Below are 19,017 nucleotides of genomic sequence, written 5' to 3' on the forward strand. Positions count from 1 at the left end.
TTTTGAACCTAAAGCTATAATTCTCATATCAACATAAGATGTGTTTACATCACTTCCACAAAACAGTTTCCTGTCCTTTAAACGTAAGGACAATATATATATATATATATATATATATATATATATATATATATATATATATATATATATATATATATATATATATATATATATATAAAATGAAAAAATAAAATGTATTAATTGACAGTTTGTTATGATCATATGAATTTTAAGAAATAGCTGAAGCTAAGTGCCTTTCTTAATGTTTTTTCCACTGGATTCAGTCCTTTTTTCAATTACTTTTTAACTGGATGCAGGTATGAACTTTGACTAGGCCATTCTAACACTGAATATGTTTTGCTCTTATTTACACTGTCGATCTGTATGTTGCAGGCTCTTGAATTTTAGGTCTGCAGCTTTTAACTAAACTGTCCTCAGCTGCAGTCATCTTCACATCATCTCTGAGCAGCTGTAACTGTTACCTGTTGAAGGGAAGCATCCTGCCAGCATTTTCACTTTTTTAGTTGAGTTCTATTCTTCTCATTAGCAGGTAATGGATTAAACGGAGCTCTGGGAGATGATCAACATAACATTGATTTATAACCTAACCCTGTTTTAAACTTTTCCAACACTTTCACCTTGAATTTGTCTGTTGCTTCCCTTGTTCTTTATGATCATTTTTATTCATTAATACACTCTAAGGCCATGAAGAGGATTGGAATAAAGATATCTGGTACAATAGTGAGAAAATACCAGGAAGTATGTCGATATGATAGTAAATAATACAATTGCTGCCTCCAACTAAAATAACACTGGAAAAAAAAATCTAGACTGACAGAAGCTGACTTCATTTTGACCCCTTTCTGCAGAAATGTGCTTGCTGCTGTTGTGTTTTAGTAGTTTTTTCTTGTGGAGGTGATGAATAAGGTGACAAACAGTTGAATAAAGGTGTTCTTGAAATGTAAGTCCTTAAGATGCCAGAGCATCATTAGTTTTCTTCACGGTGGAACCCCTGATTGTCCATCCCTTGGCTCTGTGCGTTTGGCCGCTCGGCCTTCTTCTGCAGTGTTGTCTCTGTCCACGGACCATTGAGTGGGTCTGCAGTTTGCTTCAAGGGCTGCGATGAGGACCTGTAGCAGAGGAAGATCACCCCACTGATAATTAGTAGGATGGAAGCCATGATGCCAACTGCGATCGCTGCTCCAACACTCTGCCTGATAGGCGCCGCAGGGAGGTTGAACTCTACAGGAAAGTCGATGGTGTTGTTCTTCAAAACGGAGGTCATGTTCCACACCAGAGGCACCAAGGAGAACACTGCTGTGATCAAATATAGAGCCCCAGACAGGACAAAGACCGTCCTCATCTTCCTGCGGTCCTCCACCGAGAAGTAAGCCATCCTCATGGCCAAAGCTGCACTGATGTTCCCCACCAGGCCGGAGATCACCGCCAGCATCATCAGCACCTGAGCCAAGGGGATCTCAGGTGGGAGGAAACTGTCTGAGATGCTGATGCTCTGGCAGTTCTCAGTGTCCGGCAGGACGTGACTGTAGAAGCACGCCCTCCAGATTCCCACCCAGGCCACGCCTGAGGTGATGACAGTGGCGTCCTCCACGTACCAGAGCCGCCACTCGTTGATGCCGGATGTTACCATGATGAAGAGCCATGCCAGGACCCCGGACAAAAGTCCCAGGAACTGCCAGTGTGCTGTGTGAGCCAGGTAGATCATCCCTGATCCTGGGGGGGCTGCTGATGCTCAAAACAAGAGGCTGCAGGGTGTCATTACTGCTGCTGGACAGAAAACAAAGCAAGGTTTGAAAATCACACACTAAGCTTTTTAAAGTTCACATACCGACTCCATGTAAATCTTCTGAGTCGATACTTTGTAGAAATCTGACTAAAGTATCTCTGAGCAACCTTTTTCTACTCTCTACACATTTAGGTGTATATCTGTACTTTGACTAGGCCGTTCTAAAGCATGAATGTGAAGAGCCCTGTTTCAGGATGAGACTCCACCTCAGTCTTAAGTCTTCTGTCGTCCCCATAGTTTTTCTAACCGACATCTCTGAGCAGCTTTTCTGCTGCTGGGGGGGTGGGGGGTGGGGGGACTTAAAGGAATAGTACACCCAAAACATGATTAGCCTTCATTTTCTACTCACCCCCATGCTGAACAACACCCTGGAGTACTTTTTTGAACTAGAAATAAGTAAACATTTCTTAAATTAAGTGTATTTACCCTTGATTTGAATAGGTAAATTTGATAATATGCCAATGGAATGAGCATTTTTACCCTTAAAATAAGACATTTAGATAAAATTCACTTGAAATAAGAAGATGCAGTTGTGTTTTTTTATTTTAAATCTAAATTGTCTTGTTCCATTGGCAAAATGCCTCTTTAATCTCCTCAATTTAAGAAATGCACTTATTTTAAGAAAAAATGACTTATCTAGATTTTGATTTTTTCCAGTGTAAGAATAAAATCCAGCAATGAAATAAATGATCTTTGTGTTCTCCCTCATTTTTCAGCAGTAAACAGCGAAAGAAAAACAAATATTCATTTATTATATAAATAATTATCTATAATAAATGGTACAATATAAAATATATATAATAACCACTATTGTCCTTCTTGCAGTGATTCAACCCCCCACCCGCCTCCCTCTCCCAATGTGTTCAGGGAAAGGCCAGTTTGCATCAGTACAGTCATTTTCCTCTGTTTACCATTACAAAAAATTTAATACAATTCTTTATATATATATATATATATATATATATATATATATATATATATATACACTTCCGTTCAAAAGTTTGGGGTCACATTGAAATGTCCTTATTTTTAAAGGAAAAGCACTGTACTTTTCAATGAAGATAACTTCAAACTGGTCTTAACTCTAACTAAATACACTCTATACATTGCTAATGTGGTAAATGACTATTCTAGCTGGAAATGTCTGGTTTTTGGTGCAATATATATCTACATAGGTGTATAGAGGCCCATTTACAGCAACTATCACTCCAGTGTTCTAATGGTACAATGTGTTTGCTCATTGGCTCAGAAGGCTAAATGATGATTAGAAAACCCATCTGAAAACAGTTTAGCTCGCTACAGAAGCTACAAAACTGACCTTCCTTTGAGCAGATTGAGTTTCTGAAGCATGACATTTTTGGGGTAAATTAAACGTTCAAAATGGCCAGAAAAAGAGAACTTTCATCTGAAACTCGACAGTCTATTCTTGTTCTTAGAAATGAAGGCTATTCCAAGCAAGAAATTGCTAAGAAATTTAAGATTTCCTACACCAGTGTGTACTACTCCCTTGAGAGGACAGCACAAACAGGCTCTAACCAGAGTAGAAAAAGAAGTGGGAGGCCGTGTTGCACAACTGAGCAAGAAGATAAGTGCATTAGAGTCTCTAGTTTGAGAAACAGATGCCTCACAGGTCCCCAACTGGCATCTTCATTAAATAGTACCTGGAAAACACCAGTGTCAACATCTACAGTGAAGAGGTGGTTGCGAGATTCTGGGCTTCAGAGCAGAGTGCTAAAGAAAAAGCCATATCTGAGACTGGCCAATAAAAGAAAAAGATCAAGATGGGCAAAATAACACAGACATTAGACAGAGGAAGACTGGAAAAAAGTGTTGTGGACGGATGAATCCAAGTTTGAGGTGTTTGGATCACAAAGAAGAACGTTTGTGAGACACAGAACAAATGAAAAGATGCTGGAAGAATGCATGACGCCATCTGTTAAGCATGGTGGAGGTAATGTGATGGTCTGGGGTTGCTTTGTTGCTGGTAAGGTGGGAGATTTGTACAGGGTAAAAGGGATTCTGAATAAGGAAGGCTATCACTCCATTTTGCAACGCCATGTCTTACCCGGTGGACAGCACTTGATTGGAGCCAGTTTCATCGTACAACAGGACAATGACCCTAAACACACCTCCAAATTGTGCAAGAACTATTTATAGCAGAAGCAGGCAGCTGGTATTCAATGGGTAATGGAGTGGCCAGCGCAGTTACCAGATCTGAACCCCATTGAGCTGTTGTGGGAGCAGCTTGACCGTATGGAACGCAAGAAGTGCCCATCCAACCAATCCAACTGGTGGGAGCTGCTTCTGGAAGCGTGGGGGGCAATTTCTCCAGATTACCTCAACAAATTAACAGCTAGAATGCCAAAGGTCTGCAATGCTGGAATTGCTGCAAATGGAGGATTCTTTGACGAAAGCAAAGTTTGATGTAAAAAAAAAAAAATCTTATTTCAAATACAAATCCTTTTTTCCAACCTTGTCAATGTCTTGACTCCATTTTCTATTAATTTCACAACGTATGGTGGTGAATAAGTGTGACTTTTCAGGAAAACACAAAATCGTTTGGGTTATCCCAAACTTTTGAACGCTAGTGTATATATATATATATATATATATATATATATATATATATATATATATATATATATATATATATATATATATATATATATATATAAAATTGGAGAACTTTTTTTTCTCTAAAATGAAATGGCCTCCAGTTATTTAAACTGTATCCTGGACAGCTGAGGTACATTGGGTGCCATCCAGCAACCTGGATTAAAATCTGTCTATATTTAAAAAAAAAAGTTTAGTTAGATTTTATATTCAGATTAAATTACAACCATTAAAAGAAATCTATAAATCTTGATCATTCATGAGCAGCCTGATATAGCCACACCAAAATTACATATTATATCATTACACGTATACAAGGAAAAATTAGTTCTCATGGCCAACATAAGAATAATCTGTCCCTTAGATTATATTTAAACCTAATAGGAATATATTCTCACAATCCTAAAGCTATTTCTATTCATGTGTGCATAGATACAGCTGTGCTTTTTGTTTTAAATGAGCCGTTATTATTTTGATAGGATGTAAATGTAAACATAACTAAACTTAATTGTAAAGTTAATGTATATTTAACTTTTTGATCATTTTCCTTGTATAAATTTTACAATAAAAATTAGATTGAAAATGTAAAAGATACTCTGCAGTGCATCTTCATAGCAGATTTAAAGCTTGCATGCATTTTTTTTTTTGTGGAGAACCCAGTATCAATGTCTTTCATGGGGCCCCAAACTCCCGTCGGCTCCCCTGTGACCAGGTCACCTTGATAGAGATGTCCTCAGTGTGACCCACGTGGTTTTCCTTTTACCTGTATGCTATAAAGACTTATTAAAGCTCCTTGGATCAATGCTTTTCGTTCTCTACCCTTTGTCTGCAGATGTGATCCACCATTTCCATTCAAGGACGAAGCATAGGACTATGTGCCGCGAGGTGGCAGACGATTTTTCTTTAAATAAAACTGGAGCTTTTATCAATCTGTTTAATTAGAATATAAGGGGGTTAAAGATCATCAAGTCTCAGAGCTGAATGCATTGTTGCTTTCAACGCATGCTGGTAAACTGGATTTAGATCTCTGCCTCTATAGTTAGTCTTTTCTACTGTTATGAAATGTAAACAATAATGTTTCAATGAACACATTATTTTATATTTTTCAGGTTTTTTGTTATATTTTATGAATAAATTTCTGCCAGTTTTACCACTAAACCAGCACCAAACTATTTCCAAGCCCTGCTCCAGATGGAAACCACCTAGTGATAGTTACTGTATAGCGCCGCCATCTTGAATATCCTAGCATCATTTGAACATTCATTAATTTTAACAATAAACTCCAGTCCACATTGCCTCTCCCCAGAGCTGTCCTTGAGGCTAGATCAGACAAATCTTGAGATTTCCTCACCTCCTGAGTTAAGAAATAGATAATCTAGAAACATTCTTCTACAAATGTCAGATTCATTGTTTAAAAAGTAAAATTCCTCATCTACATAAAAAAATATCCACCAACCAAAACAAGGAAGGAGTTAAGATCCTTTCTCCGGTAAAATAACATGAAGAAAACCAATAGATTCTGGTTTTACCAGTTTCCACACCACTTTAACCACAGAAAACAAGTTTGTTTTGAACCGTCATCCAGATATTAAATCACGTCATAAGGCCAAAGTGCAGCGTTATATTTATACCCGTAGATATTTTGTTATGAAGCAACTTTTTTTGATCCGCTGGTGCTTCAACCTCTTACCTTGAAGTAAATATTAAACTAGGAGTCAACAGTATGGAGTTCACAATACACACCTGCTTTGAAGGTTAAAATGAGATCCTTTAAATAAATAAGTATAGTTTTAAATAAGCCACCTGTAGGTGAAGTCTGATCTGACCATGTCAATGATTATCTATTGAATCTTTGAAGGTTATACAGAAACACAGTGACATCTCCTCCATGTACTCACCTGGATGACTTTGTAGCTCAAACCAATTTGCCCTGAATGCGTCTATGAGAGCAAAACTCTACATTTTCCTTCACTTATGATCAACATCGACTTTTCATAGGATTCTTCGTCACGCCAACGTCGTCACCTTCAAGCTTATCGGTGCAGGGAAGGGTGTGGTGGAGTTAATGGTTGACTCTGGGGAGGGAACGGACCACACAGAAGAAGCCCTTGTGATTTCAGCAGTCTTTATTTCATAAGAGGGAGCAGAGCTGATGAAGTGTTTAGAGTCAGGATGTGGCGGTGTACAAAGTGTGTAAACTTGGAGCAACCTTCTGTAGCAGCCAAACAAACGGCTTCTGTCTGGGTTTAGATCGAAAGGCTTGATTTAACCAACAAAGCTTCATGGGTTTGATATTAAAAACCAGATCGCTTTGTTTTTTTTTTTCTTCCTTTTATCCGTCCCTAAAAAGCTTTACCTAAACAACGTTTTTTTTTTAACTATTCAAGTAACGACGACAGCAATGTAATGGTGCTTTCAGCTTCTACACAGTGCATTAGAAAACACAGTGAAGATATCACAAATTATATAAAAACTTAGCTAATATATAGTGGTAATAATTATTTTTAAAAAATGTGTTTCTACAGTGGATACAAAGAACAGCACTGAGTCTTTGTTGTGATGTTTCTACAACCACTGCAAAGAAAATCTATTTTAGGTCTGGATCAGAGACGCTTCTGTTGGGTGAAGAAAGACAAGGCCACAGGAACTCTGCTGGGAAACAAAACGCTAGTTTGCTTTAAAGTTACCTGAAATATTTGGATTTTTGTAGACCGATAAATACTGTAACACGCATCAGGTAGCATGGCTATGACAAGATACTGCCCCCCTCCATGCAGATTCAAAAGGCTACAATAAATTACTAGGGATACAAACAAAGTAAAAATACAGTGGGATGTTAGATATAGTGGTTTGACAAGGAGGAGCATCTGGACTGAGAGCTGCCTCCCATGCAGTCCAAAACATTCCGATAAAGACGTGAAGTGGTGAAGCAAACAGAAAAAAAACACTTTTCCTTTGTCCCAGACAGGCTTCTCAGCTGCAGGTTCAGATCTCTGTCTCCCTCTGCTGGTGACGGAGCTGAACTGAAAGCTGGAGCCATGATCTCGCTGCTCTTTTCTTCAGAAGGCCAGTCTTTCCTCGATGGGCAGGCTGTCCATCAGACATTTCAGCTGTTCCTCGCCAAGCTTGATTTTGTCCTCCAGCTTACGCTGCTCGATGATGAGCGCCGACTTCATCTTCACAAAGTGCTCGTAGTCTGCCAGGCTGTCCTCCTGCAGGTAGTTGGCCAATATGTCACAAACGACACCTTCCCTACGGTCCAGGTTTTCCTTTAGCTCCTTTGCATCCTCGTGTTGGCGGATCAAAAGCTTCCTCTTTTCTATCAGCGTACGCTGAAGAAGAAACACAGGAAATAAGAATCTCACAAACCGAGCAGATCAATGAGCAGCTGTAGCTTTCCAGTTCTTACCCTCTCCTCCGGTGCAGCGTCCTCCTCCAGATTATTAAGAGCATTTTCCACCCTGGCCAGGCGGCCTGAGAGGGACAGCAGCAGGCTCACCACTTTGTCCAAGTCCCCAACAAACATCCTGAACTTCTCCAGCTCATTCGGCCGGCACACCTGCTGGACCCGGGCTTCCACCTCGTCTCCCAGAGCGTTGTTGTCCATGATGTCCTCCAGAAGGCTCTCTTTAGCCTCTTGCAGCACCTGCAGCTTTTTTTTGAGGCTGTCAATCAGCTCTTGCTAAATTGGGAAAACAGTTTTAAAAAACCATCAGAAAAATACTTTTCTACACTGATGTTACAAAGATTGAGTCAGAGACGATCCTTTGTACCTTTTTGTTGTTCAAGCCAATATCCAGCTCATCCTCAGAGTCTTCCTCCTCGTCCTGTCCCTGCATGTCCTTCATTTTGATCAGCAGCTCGGCTTTGGGAGCAGATGTGCTGTAATATGTTGAACTGGTCACCATGGAGGCTGCTGCCGCCAATTTGTCCTCCTTTTCCCTGAAATTTAATTTAAAACATATAAAACTTGATTAAAGTAGAAAAGAAAAAACTCTGCGCCCTCCATCAATAAAAGAGTCAGAGAACACAAACTATATTATTGATAGGTTGGGTGAAACAGGTAATATGTGGGGAAACTCCACAACAAAACATAGGTGACACTATGCCCAAAACTTCCCCCTCAAAATAAAGGGAGCTGATGCCTTTTTATGTCTTTTTAAATTGATGCTTTTAAAGGAACTTCAATTTCTTAGCCCTGCTCAATTAATTGGTTCTCAAAGTTAAGTTAAAGGAATAAATTCACCAAAGCGGTCTGTTAAAGAACAGCGATAGCAGCCATTGTTGCATCATCCACCTCAGTAGTATCCTGCAATATTTAGATGTACCTTTGGTTCAGCACACCTGTATCAAGTCATTAGATGAGTGGAGTTTGGAGAAAATGACTGCATACTGAGGAGGTAACTCAGCACTGTGATTCTGGAGTGTTGGACCTAAGATTAATCTAAAAGTTGCAGGATACCAGCCCCAGAAACTGAAATAACTCCCCCCTGATCTACATGCAAATCAGTCTGTTGTAAAACAAACACCACAATGATGGCTGTCAAGTGTTTCTTTTCCAAAGGCAGGAAATAATAAAGTATAAGGCATCACGATGCTTTCACTGGAAATCTTAAATAAAAACTGATTAACTTCTGCTGCAAAAACTGCAAATAGAGCCAAAACCTGCAGCCCGGTAACAGAAACAGCTAAATAATCAACATTTTCTGAGTTAAATTTAGTCCATGAATCAAAATACTGCAGAAAAACCAGCATAAGGTGTTTGAAGGCAGCATGAAAAGCTGCGGTCAAAGATCGTTTACATTGTGAAATATTGCAGCAGAAGAACAGGTCCTGTAACTCGCACAAAAAGAAGCTGATTTTAAAATTCTGATATAGTTTTGATTTGATCAAAATAGAGGGGAAGCATTTTGTCTTCATATATAAACCGACATCTATTCAGGGCCTTTTTCGGTTCTTCTAAGCAAATAAAAAGGTTTCTGACCTGCTGACACTGCAAAAAATGTAAATCTAATTAAGTCAATTTTTCTTAAAATAAGTCATTTTTTTTCTGCAATTAAGCTGGTAAGTGAGACACTATGCCAATGAAACAAGAAAATTTACATTTGAAATAAGAAAAAAAAACAGCAGTCTCTTATTTCAAGTGCATAATGTAAAATTATCTTATTCTCAGGTTAAAAATGCTCCTTCTATTGGCAGATCATCTTATTTTCCATACTCAAATTAAGATTAAATACACTTATTTGAAGAAGTTTTTACTCATTTTCAGAATGTTTTTGCAGTTCATCTAACCGAGGGAAGGCTGTCGATTTCTGTGTGTCTATCATAAAAAAAATCATGAAAGCAACAAGCAGATTGAAGAATAAGGAATGAGGATTAAAACACGCTGATTTCTCAGGGTTGAACTGGAGATTGATGACCAGAGCTCACTGGGTTCTGATCCAAAAGCCACGTGATGCTCACCTCCCTTCGGCTGGCTTGGTCTGCTTGGTCTGTATCTTCCTGCGCTGGTGGGCTCCATCCAACAGCTGCTCCCCCTGAGGGAAGATCCCCTCCATCAGGTCCATAGTGGTCCTCATCTTGCTCTGATCCAGAATATCAACCAGTGATTTATCCTTCCCCATGATGTCCCGGGCCAACTCCTCTCTCTTCTGTTCCTCCCTCTCACTCAGTCCTTCTTCCTTACTGCTGAGCTCCTCACTGTTGGAGCTTGGATAATCTCCCAAAGTGGTCATGTATGGGTCTCTCTGCTGCACCTCAGGTTCTGGGCTGTTTTCTGGCTCCCTCTGTCGGGTAAAGGCACAGAAAACAGAGTCCTGTCCCAGAGCTGGCAGAGCACCGAGCCTGGCCACACTTTGGCCCCCGGCCTCGCTGTGAGGGAGGTCACTCTGCTGGAGAAACGGGGAGTTCTCTTTCTCTTCACTTCCTTCTGAGTGTACGATCCTGATGGGAACTTTTCTTGCTGCGGTATTCTGGTTTTCTATCAAATGCTCCACCCTGAAAGAGAATCAAATGCAGAGATATTTAAAGATACTCTTTCTCTGGAAGAGGCCTCTCCTTGAAGCCATGATTTGATTTCAGTTTGGCCGCATGTTGGCAGCTGGAATTTTTTCCATGCCCAATGTGCTGGAATATCCAGGGCAAGTAGACTCCTCCTACCCTTTTGGTTTCAACAAACTGCAGCTCTAATCTGTCTACAGGGTCTAAAATTCACAACAGATGACACTGATTTGATTGAAATGTGGAATAAAAGAATAAACAAACCATTTTTTTTAGCATTTAGAAGAATTATCCAAATAGAAAAATGCAGAGAATCCTCCTAAGTTACCACAGCTTGATGGCACTCACATGTTGCTACTACAGAAACAGTGCCTCCCATTATTCTCCTCTGTACATGCAGCATTAAGACACAGCAGCATCTAAAACTGCTGCTTTTTCCAAACAAACCCTGGTCCCGCTGAAGCCCAAACGTTACCTGTTTGATTCGTCTGCGTGAAGAGACACCGGAGGCTTGTCGCTGAGTCTCTGCGGAGAGAAATGTGGAGAGGGAGAGCGCTGCCCCTCCATGCCGAAAAGCCCTGAAGGTCTGTAGGAGGAAGCCTGGGCAGAGGAGACAGGCTGAGGATTGGATGTTGATGGATGATGTTCTGCCTCTTGTCCTTTGCCCTGCTCACAATCCGTCTTTGCAGAGGAGGTGGGATGAAAAGTTGGGTTAGGTTCAAAGTTTGAAGGGCACTGGTTAAGGACGTCACTCTGGGAACCAGTGAAGGAGATCTGGGAGTCGATTTCTTGCTGTTTAACTGGTGCTGCAGCCGGGGGCTGTGTGGGGCTGTGCTCCCCTGGCTCAGTGGGACAGGGAGAAACAGATACAGACTTGTGGTTCCTGGTGGCAGCAGCAGTAGATCTCCGTCTGCAGTCAGGATTGGCTCCTGTCATGAGCGGAGGGGGTGGTGCGGCGTAATTCTCAATCTCTGCTGGCTTTTCTCTCTCTCTGCAGTCACCTGAATTGCCGTGGTAGGACCTGAGGAACACAACAGAAAGCTTTTAATTACACAGGCTGCCAACATAAGGCTATCATCTGCACCTTATTCAAATAATACACGGTGGAGCAGGTCTCCTTCACCCCACCATCAGCCACTGTGATTATGCCACCATGACAAGACACACGTCTTCCCTCTGCTTAGCAACCGCTCATCTGGAAGCTCGGAGAGGAATATTTCACTCCCCACAAAGTCTGCAGAGAGGGATAAATATTCCTCCAGAGCAGATCACTTTTTCCTGCCTCAATCCCACTCAGTTTTAACTCTTTAGAGGAAAAGTCACAGACTTTAGCACTGGAAGTGGAGTCATTAAGAGGCCTGCTGGTAAACAGACTTAAACCTTTAATTGTTCAATCATTCAGCTTAATTTAACCACCCGGCTGAGTTTAAAGCAGTCATTAACTCATCCATCCAGCCTGCTTTGTGTGCATGAAAGAAAAACCAAACAGACTAATATCATGGTTTCATACGCACAGATTACATTCCCTGTATCTTCTGATACAGCTTCTATTTGGAGCCATTAGCCCATAAATCACACAGCTTTGATTAAAGGCTCAATTCATTTTCATAGTCACGAGTTCAAATATGGTGGCTTTGGAGCAGACTGACGCCACAACTCAAAGCTCCTGGTTTAAATCCTCACAAGCTCTAACATGTCCCCCCAAAAAAGGTCTGTAGCTAGATCCTCTCTCATGCTTCAGCACCGGCTCCACATAATGTGTTAAAGTTTCATTGCTGAAGCATAAAACCAACAGGATCCTAGAAGTAGCCAGAGGCATGAGAGGGTGAGTTTTCATAACAGCAGGAACCTTTTTAGAAAGAAGGTTAGGATATTAGTCCATAATTACCTCAGATTTAACTCTAGAGCTCTAATTATGTCAACTTTGACTGCTGTAAGTTTAAAATCAAGCAGCCTGACACCAGTGTCTGTATAAATAGGGTAAAACAACTTGGACAAAGAAGCTCTGTCATCACCACTAGTTTAAAAATACTTTCCTAGCATATAACATCCTTAATCTCTACATATAGAGCGGACTGAATTATTCCACCAAGGAAAACTGCTTTTAGTCAATCAGCCTTTTCTGTTGAGCCTCTAAAAAGAAGAACCACATTCCTACATCAATTAGAGCTTTTGTGCTTTTTGTGTAATTCCCATTCTGCTGTATTCATATTGTTTTCTCTTTGTTTTTACTTTTCCTTTATAATAATGAATGTTTTTCAAAGTTAAAAGCGACACTAGCTAATGACTGTAACACCAACTTATCAATGTTAACCCTCTAAATGCTGCTGCATGTATTCCACCAAATCTGCTGCTAGGTATCAAATCTTTATTGCTTGTTTGTCTTTAGTTTTTGCTCCTGCTGCACGGGGAGAGTGGCTGCGTAGTGGTTAGGGCATAGAGCTTGGAATCCTGAGGTTCTGAGTTCGAGCCCCACTCCCACAGACTGCCACTCTGGGTCCCTGAGCAAAGACCCTTAACCACACACTCCTCATCAGGTGTCACACAATGGCAACCCACTGCTCCCCAAGGGGCTGGGTTAAATGCAGAGAGGGAATTTTGTTGCTCTGTACTTGTGACAGTGTAATGAAAGCTGAAAAAAAACATATGAACTCACCATGTATCAATTGCTATATACCTCTATTTTTTTTTTTTTTACATCTGAACAAGGACTATGAATAATAACTAGCCTTTTGGCTAACTCTGACATAGCTTAGAGTTTAACTGGTATTTTCATGCATTGTCCCTTAACAATCAGTAACAAAAAGTAAATAATAAACAAAGTCAGTTTTTTTTTAAATCCTGTCAAAAAGATAATGTAAATTCATAAAGCCCTGACAGATCTACAATAAACATAAATAAGGATACAAAGGGGGGAAATGATTCAAAAAGTCCACAAAAAAAAACAAAAAAAACAAATAGAAAGTTAAAAAAGTGTTTTCATGTTTACTATAAATGTTCAGAAACAAAAACAACCACTCCTCTGCTCCATGTGTGCATGATACCATTTGGGAACACATCTACGGTACTATGAAGACTCTTTCCTCTGAGTTCGGCCTAGTCAAAGTATCAACTTAGTGAGGTAAATTCTCTGTAAGGACATTAGACTGGACCAGAGTCCCTCTACAGTGATATAAAACACTGTACTCGGTCCCACCAACCTCTGACAGGGGCTTATTTCTGCTAGAGCTGAAACAACCTAGAGCTCTTTAACTGATTGCTAAAATTAAACAGATGTCATGAAACAATAATAATATCCCCAAACCCCTACAAATCAAGCATTTTAACCATTTAAAATAATCAAATACAGGCATATCAGGACATTAACCCTCTCACCTTAAGTGACATTCTAATATCCATCCAGAGCATTAAAGGAGCATCCAGTCATCTGTCAGAACCTCTATGACTGAAGCCACCTGCTGGTGTCACTTTCCACCTGTATCAATTTCCCCATCAGGGTGGAGCTCTCCTACCAGACCTTACCATAACAATAACATCCTCCATCTGCTCTGTTGTTGTAACGTAAATGTGAGCGTCAGATGGTGCAGCTCCAACAATGCAGTTGCTCAATATCAGTTACTTTACACCCCTTTAGTTTCGGATGATTCTTGAAAAACTGGCTGCCAAATGCCGAGTCATGAGTCACACTTTGTGATTCTCTGCTGGAGATTTACTCAGAGTAAATATATGTCAGACATAAAGGGTATTAAGAACGTAAACTTAATTAAAACGAAGCAATTTAAATCTGTAGTTTTCCCTAAAATGGTTTTTGTATATTTCATTGAATTGCTACACTCGCCTCCTCAAACCCTGCATGTTTACATCTTCTTAGAACTTGTAGATTTTAAACCAAACTCAGCTTAACCCTGATGGCGCTCCAGTTAAACCACAAACTATTCTAAATTATAGCTATGTAACATGTTTGTTACACAGCTTACATGAGTTTGAAAATGATAAACCAGATTGGTCCAAGAATGGGTATGCTCCACTTCAACCTTCAATTTCAAAATCATGGAAAAGTACTAAATAAAACAGAGAGAAAATTTGGGTTTTTTTTGTAGAAACGGAGCAGAAAACAACAGCACCTGGCCTCAGAGTAACGTTTAACAATTTTATAAGCAGACTATTTAGAAACTACGAGTTTCCCGTTTTGAGACACCCTAATTTTAGTAATGGCTTTTTAGATAATCTTATGAGATAATCCTGCTGTGGCATGTTAAGAGCCACCCGATCTGTTCAGAAGGATGACGAGGACGCAACCTGTTGAATGTGACACCTTGCTACTAGGAGAGCATTTATATATTACATTTAATGCAAAAACTCACCAGTTTAGCAGGTAGAGCCCCTGTTGGCACCGATTCCACTTAAAGGAATAGTACACCCAAAACATGATTAGCCTTCATTTTCTACTCACCCCCATGCTGAACAACACTCTGGAGTACTTTTTTGATATCTCAAATGCATCTGGAGATCTGGGAGGCTTCTTGCTGTCTGCTGACATTCAAATAATGGAGGTCTATGGCGCCCGAGGCAGAAAGGTCCATAAAAGTCCACAAAAACGTGTCAATATTCCTCCATACTGCTCGTCCAATGTATTCCAAGTGTCCTGAGTGGGTAGCATCCAGAATTTACTCGAAACGAAGTCATTTAGAATGTTTTTAGAGCATAAACAGTAGTGTATAGGATTTCCTGAAAGCGCGCACATGCGCGTTCACGAAGCTACGGAAGCCGGCAGACCAAACCAGCGCATTCAGCTCGGCAAAGAACTCATGCTCTTCCTCAACACTGAAGTCCTCAGACATTTTTCTTTCGTTCTTTCTTTCTTTGCACAGGTAAACAGCACATGTCTTCTTCTACGCTTGCATTATTGGCAGAGCAGACGCTGGATTCGCACTTTCATCTGGTTTGGTCTGCCGGCTTCCGTAGCGTCCTGAACGCGCTTTTAGGAAATCCTATACACTACTGTTTATGCTCTAAAAACATTCTAAATGACTTCGTTTCGAGTAAATTATGGATGCTACCCACTCAGGACACTTGGAATACATTGGACGAGCAGTATGGAGGAATATTGACACGTTTTTTGTGGACTTTTATGGACCTTTCTGTCTCGGGCGCCATAGACCTCCATTATTTGAATGTCAGCAGACAGCAAGAAGCCTCCCAGATCTCCAGATGCATTTGAGATATCAAAAAAGTACTCCAGAGTGTTGTTCAGCATGGGGGTGAGTAGAAAATGAAGGCTAATCATGTTTTGGGTGTACTATTCCTTTAATTTATCTTTATCTCATTTGAAATTAATCCTCATATGTTAACAACCGGTTTGTCCTCGTCAGCCATGTTTATTTACGATGAAGTTACAATTGATATCAAGAGGGTTTTTGTGAGATTTCTCACCTGAAATCTGAGTTTACCTGAATTAACCTATTTGTGTATGGAGTGCACACAGTAGAACCAAACAGGTTATGATATATTTTAATGCTCATATATAGGGTCTCTTGGGTTTTGAAAATTACCTCACAATTTTCATTACTTGTGTTAACCAGGTATAAAATACATCCAACCTGCCTCTCTGAATTTAAACAGGTAGCTTCAGCTTATCGAACCTTCATATAAAATTGGCCTACTAAAACAGACGGCTTCTGCAGGGCGTGATCAGTAAACAGGAGTTCATTAGCAAAGCTGCTTGTAACTTTGTGAATTTAGACAAGTTCCAAACTTTTCTGTAGCTACGGGAGGCAATTGAAAAAGCAGCTGTATTCTGAATGTTAAAACATGTGGTGTTCAATCATGGTAAGAGAGAGTAAGACTTTCAACAGATAACAGAAAGGCTGAAACGAGAATAACAAAAATAATCTGTTTTAATCTTTCGAACTTCATGCTTTGAGGAAAAAACAAAGAAAAAGAGGCTTTAATTATGCTAGCCCAGCTAAATGCAACTAGATAAATAATTTCTTACAAAGTACTTTGATTCTATTCTTGTACCATGTTACATTATAGCTCCTATAGTTGCAAACCGCTTTAATAGTAGTCTTGAAACTTAATGGAATGTTAGCTAACTGAAGAATTTCATTATGTTAATCTTCATTAAGATTAAAATACTACAACTAATTTCAGAGATTCATGCGCATCTCAAACAAATGCAAAGGTGCTGTAGGAGATCTTGGAAAAAGGTTCCAGCGACAGTTTGAACATACACAACCATGCCTCTCCCTTCAGACCACCGCTTGAAACCACACCTTTAAAACACATGAACGCTCATGCTGTCTGAAGCGCGTCTGAGCAGCTGAAGCAGCACGTTGCTGATCTGGGAGCTGGCAGGGAGACAGGCAGCACTGATGATGCAGAGCACTATGATCACTCTTCTGATACAGTTTATTAACGCCTAAATTAACTTAAAATGCCTAAATCTGCCGGCAAAACATGTTCGCTTTTATTATCCTGGTGCCTGCAGTTTGGATTACGTACATGAAAAACGCCCTCCAGCCCCTGCGGCAAAAGAGCAGGCGACCGGGCCACAGGCTGCTGTTGAATGGGATTCCTAATGACAGCGCACCGCCCGTGTACGGGGGTCTGAGCGGCTTCGGCAGAAATAATATTTGAAGGCAGGATGGTAATCTGGATTAACTGACAGCACTGACCAAGTTTTCAGGTGGACTTTCTCACTTCAAAATAGATTCAAACTACTTTTTACCCACTGATCACAGCAAATATAGCTGCCATTGTTACAGGCAAAAAAAGGATAGGGTAGCTCCGCCCAACGCGCATCAGACCCACTTTTTCCACCGCTCAGCCAGAGCAGCAAAGATGCTTCAGCCGCGGATCAGAACTAAACTTGAACTAAAATTAAAACAGCACGTGTGTTTTTGCTGCTCTTGCTGCTTTAAGTGTGAACGTAGCATAACAGTGGCTAGCTTCCAGCCATGGCGTCCTGCACGAGCATTGGGGGGTCGATTCGTTCATGTGTCAGGGTACGCGCACAGGGAAAGACAAGCAGAAGACCATGACCGACGTGTCAGGAACCAATCATGTACAACGGACCGTATTTTGTGATTGGTTGGGGTTATTCATTAATTTCACACTGTAGCGGGGACCATTTATTTTAGTTTCACTTCCAGACCTTCTATTTCACTGCTTGCTAAGCGGCTGTGGGGAGATCTTTAAGCCACATGGTAAAAAAAAAGCATCAGAAAAGATCTCCTACTGCACCTTCAAGATTGGTCTATAATGTAATTTAACAATTCTTTTTTTATTTAGTGGTATTCTTACCTGATAAAATCAAGGGCAAAAATGTTATGTTGCCAGAGTTGCAAGTTATTTTGACTTGGGAACACAAATCTACAGGAAGTGAGTTACAGTTGTTGACATATGTCAGTGTGAACCAAAGCAGAGCAACTAACACTGCAGTGCTCTGAAAAACTAAATTACTCGCACCTATAACGCAATTGCTGACCTTACTAGTAAAAAATGCCATGCCCTCTGGCTGCTTCTGTGAACTTGCACCCTCTAATAAATTCCCACAGTGTGAAGAATCACTTCCTCACTGTCACAGACGTATTCAGATGCCCTGCCTACACCCCTGAGCCTCCAGGAATTGACACAAAGCTCAGTTAGAGAGAGAAGGCTTCTGTTGTCACAGCTGTGCAGAAGGACTGCCACTGTTACGCCTTTGCACGTTATAAAGGCTCTAGTGTTCCTGTAAACGCTTGTTGGTGTCTTTATTGATAAAGAAAAAAACAAAACAATAAAATCCATAAAGAGATTTCTCATGTGTGCAAACAAATGCGATAAGAAATATATTTGGCAGATGTGAAACCCAAACAAGATTTACTGACCTTGTATCTGTGAGCGTTTCAGTCGTCTGAATCTTCGTCTGGGAATATTCTGTGTCAAGGTTTCCTGCAGGAACTGGAATCTTCTGTAGATGAGTTTGAAAAAAACAGACGGACTTATGCAAAAACATTCAAACGTCACACAGATCCAATTGAAGGTCTTGAAACCAACTCATGTTAAAGCTTTCTCGCTGCTGAACAAAAAAAAAAAATTAAATCAACAGGTTGATGCCCACAAGGCAATCTACTAGGATGAGGGTGTGTCTTTATAAACATTTACAGATTAATATTTAACTTTGCTTGTTTTCTTTGCAGCTTTCTCTGCAGTCACTGATGAGAATCAATATTAATTATAACCAGGTTTTGCTAGCACATACTTCCCCTCGAGTATGGATCAGATTACTGATAGTGGACTGAAAGTTTGTTCCATCAGTATCACTAAGGTCTTTGAATAAAATCTGAGGCAGTAAAGAAATAATTAGGTATATTTTCACTGACATGTTGTAGACTTCCTTGTTTTATTTACAGGGCAGAGACAGGGGGAGGTCTTCTGCAGGTAACATGAATGTTTAGCTCCATTTCAGCGTGATTAAACTATGTGACTTTTACAGCCATCAATCCTTTCCTTTCTCTTAAAAATAGAAAGTAATTCTGGATCAGAGTTCTGAGGCTCTTAAAGCGGTCTACGCAGAAAGTCATTTAAAGTGAGTCATGTTCTTACTTTCCAAC

The 19,017-nt window shown here is 40.3% G+C and overlaps 2 protein-coding genes across 8 annotated transcripts in view; both read right to left on the minus strand.

The window, feature by feature from the left end:
• Window positions 1–265: 265 nt before the first annotated feature.
• On the minus strand, window positions 266–6,467 carry cldn34a (claudin 34a). 2 transcript variants are annotated; one of them, XM_038275840.1, is made up of 2 exons: window positions 6,319–6,467; window positions 266–1,785 (listed from the first exon to the last, which is right to left on the minus strand). In XM_038275840.1, exon 2 carries the CDS (start codon window positions 1,724–1,726, stop codon window positions 989–991), a length of 738 nt encoding a protein of 245 aa, XP_038131768.1. In that variant the 5' UTR covers window positions 1,727–1,785; window positions 6,319–6,467; the 3' UTR covers window positions 266–988. The 2 variants fall into 2 exon arrangements, with proteins under 2 accessions (XP_038131768.1, XP_038131769.1); XM_038275841.1 differs by having other exon boundaries at window positions 266–1,788; window positions 6,319–6,455.
• Window positions 6,468–6,531: 64 nt separating this feature from the next.
• The window catches only part of shroom2a (shroom family member 2a), a 63,985-nt gene continuing 51,499 nt past the window's right edge, over window positions 6,532–19,017 (minus strand). For 5 of the 6 annotated variants that reach the window (XM_038275808.1, XM_038275809.1, XM_038275812.1 and 2 more), the window contains 6 exons: window positions 18,292–18,374; window positions 10,896–11,441; window positions 9,884–10,417; window positions 8,194–8,362; window positions 7,830–8,102; window positions 7,480–7,752 (listed from right to left, as the gene is read on the minus strand). In XM_038275808.1, coding sequence (XP_038131736.1) covers window positions 7,480–7,752; window positions 7,830–8,102; window positions 8,194–8,362; window positions 9,884–10,417; window positions 10,896–11,441; window positions 18,292–18,374 — 1,878 coding nt within the window. Of the gene's footprint in view, window positions 7,753–7,829; window positions 8,103–8,193; window positions 8,363–9,883; window positions 10,418–10,895; window positions 11,442–18,291; window positions 18,375–19,017 lie in introns of all 6 variants that reach the window. The other variant, XM_038275807.1, reaches the window with a different exon arrangement.

Source organism: Cyprinodon tularosa, unplaced genomic scaffold (assembly GCF_016077235.1).
Source record: "Cyprinodon tularosa strain WSP-4 unplaced genomic scaffold, ASM1607723v1 ctg98, whole genome shotgun sequence".
Lineage (NCBI taxonomy): Eukaryota > Metazoa > Chordata > Actinopteri > Cyprinodontiformes > Cyprinodontidae > Cyprinodon > Cyprinodon tularosa.

Coding starts and splice junctions, on each gene's coding strand:
- cldn34a (XM_038275840.1), bottom strand. CDS start 1,726: ATGATCTACCTGGCTCACACAGCACACTGGCAGTTCCTGGGACTTTTG.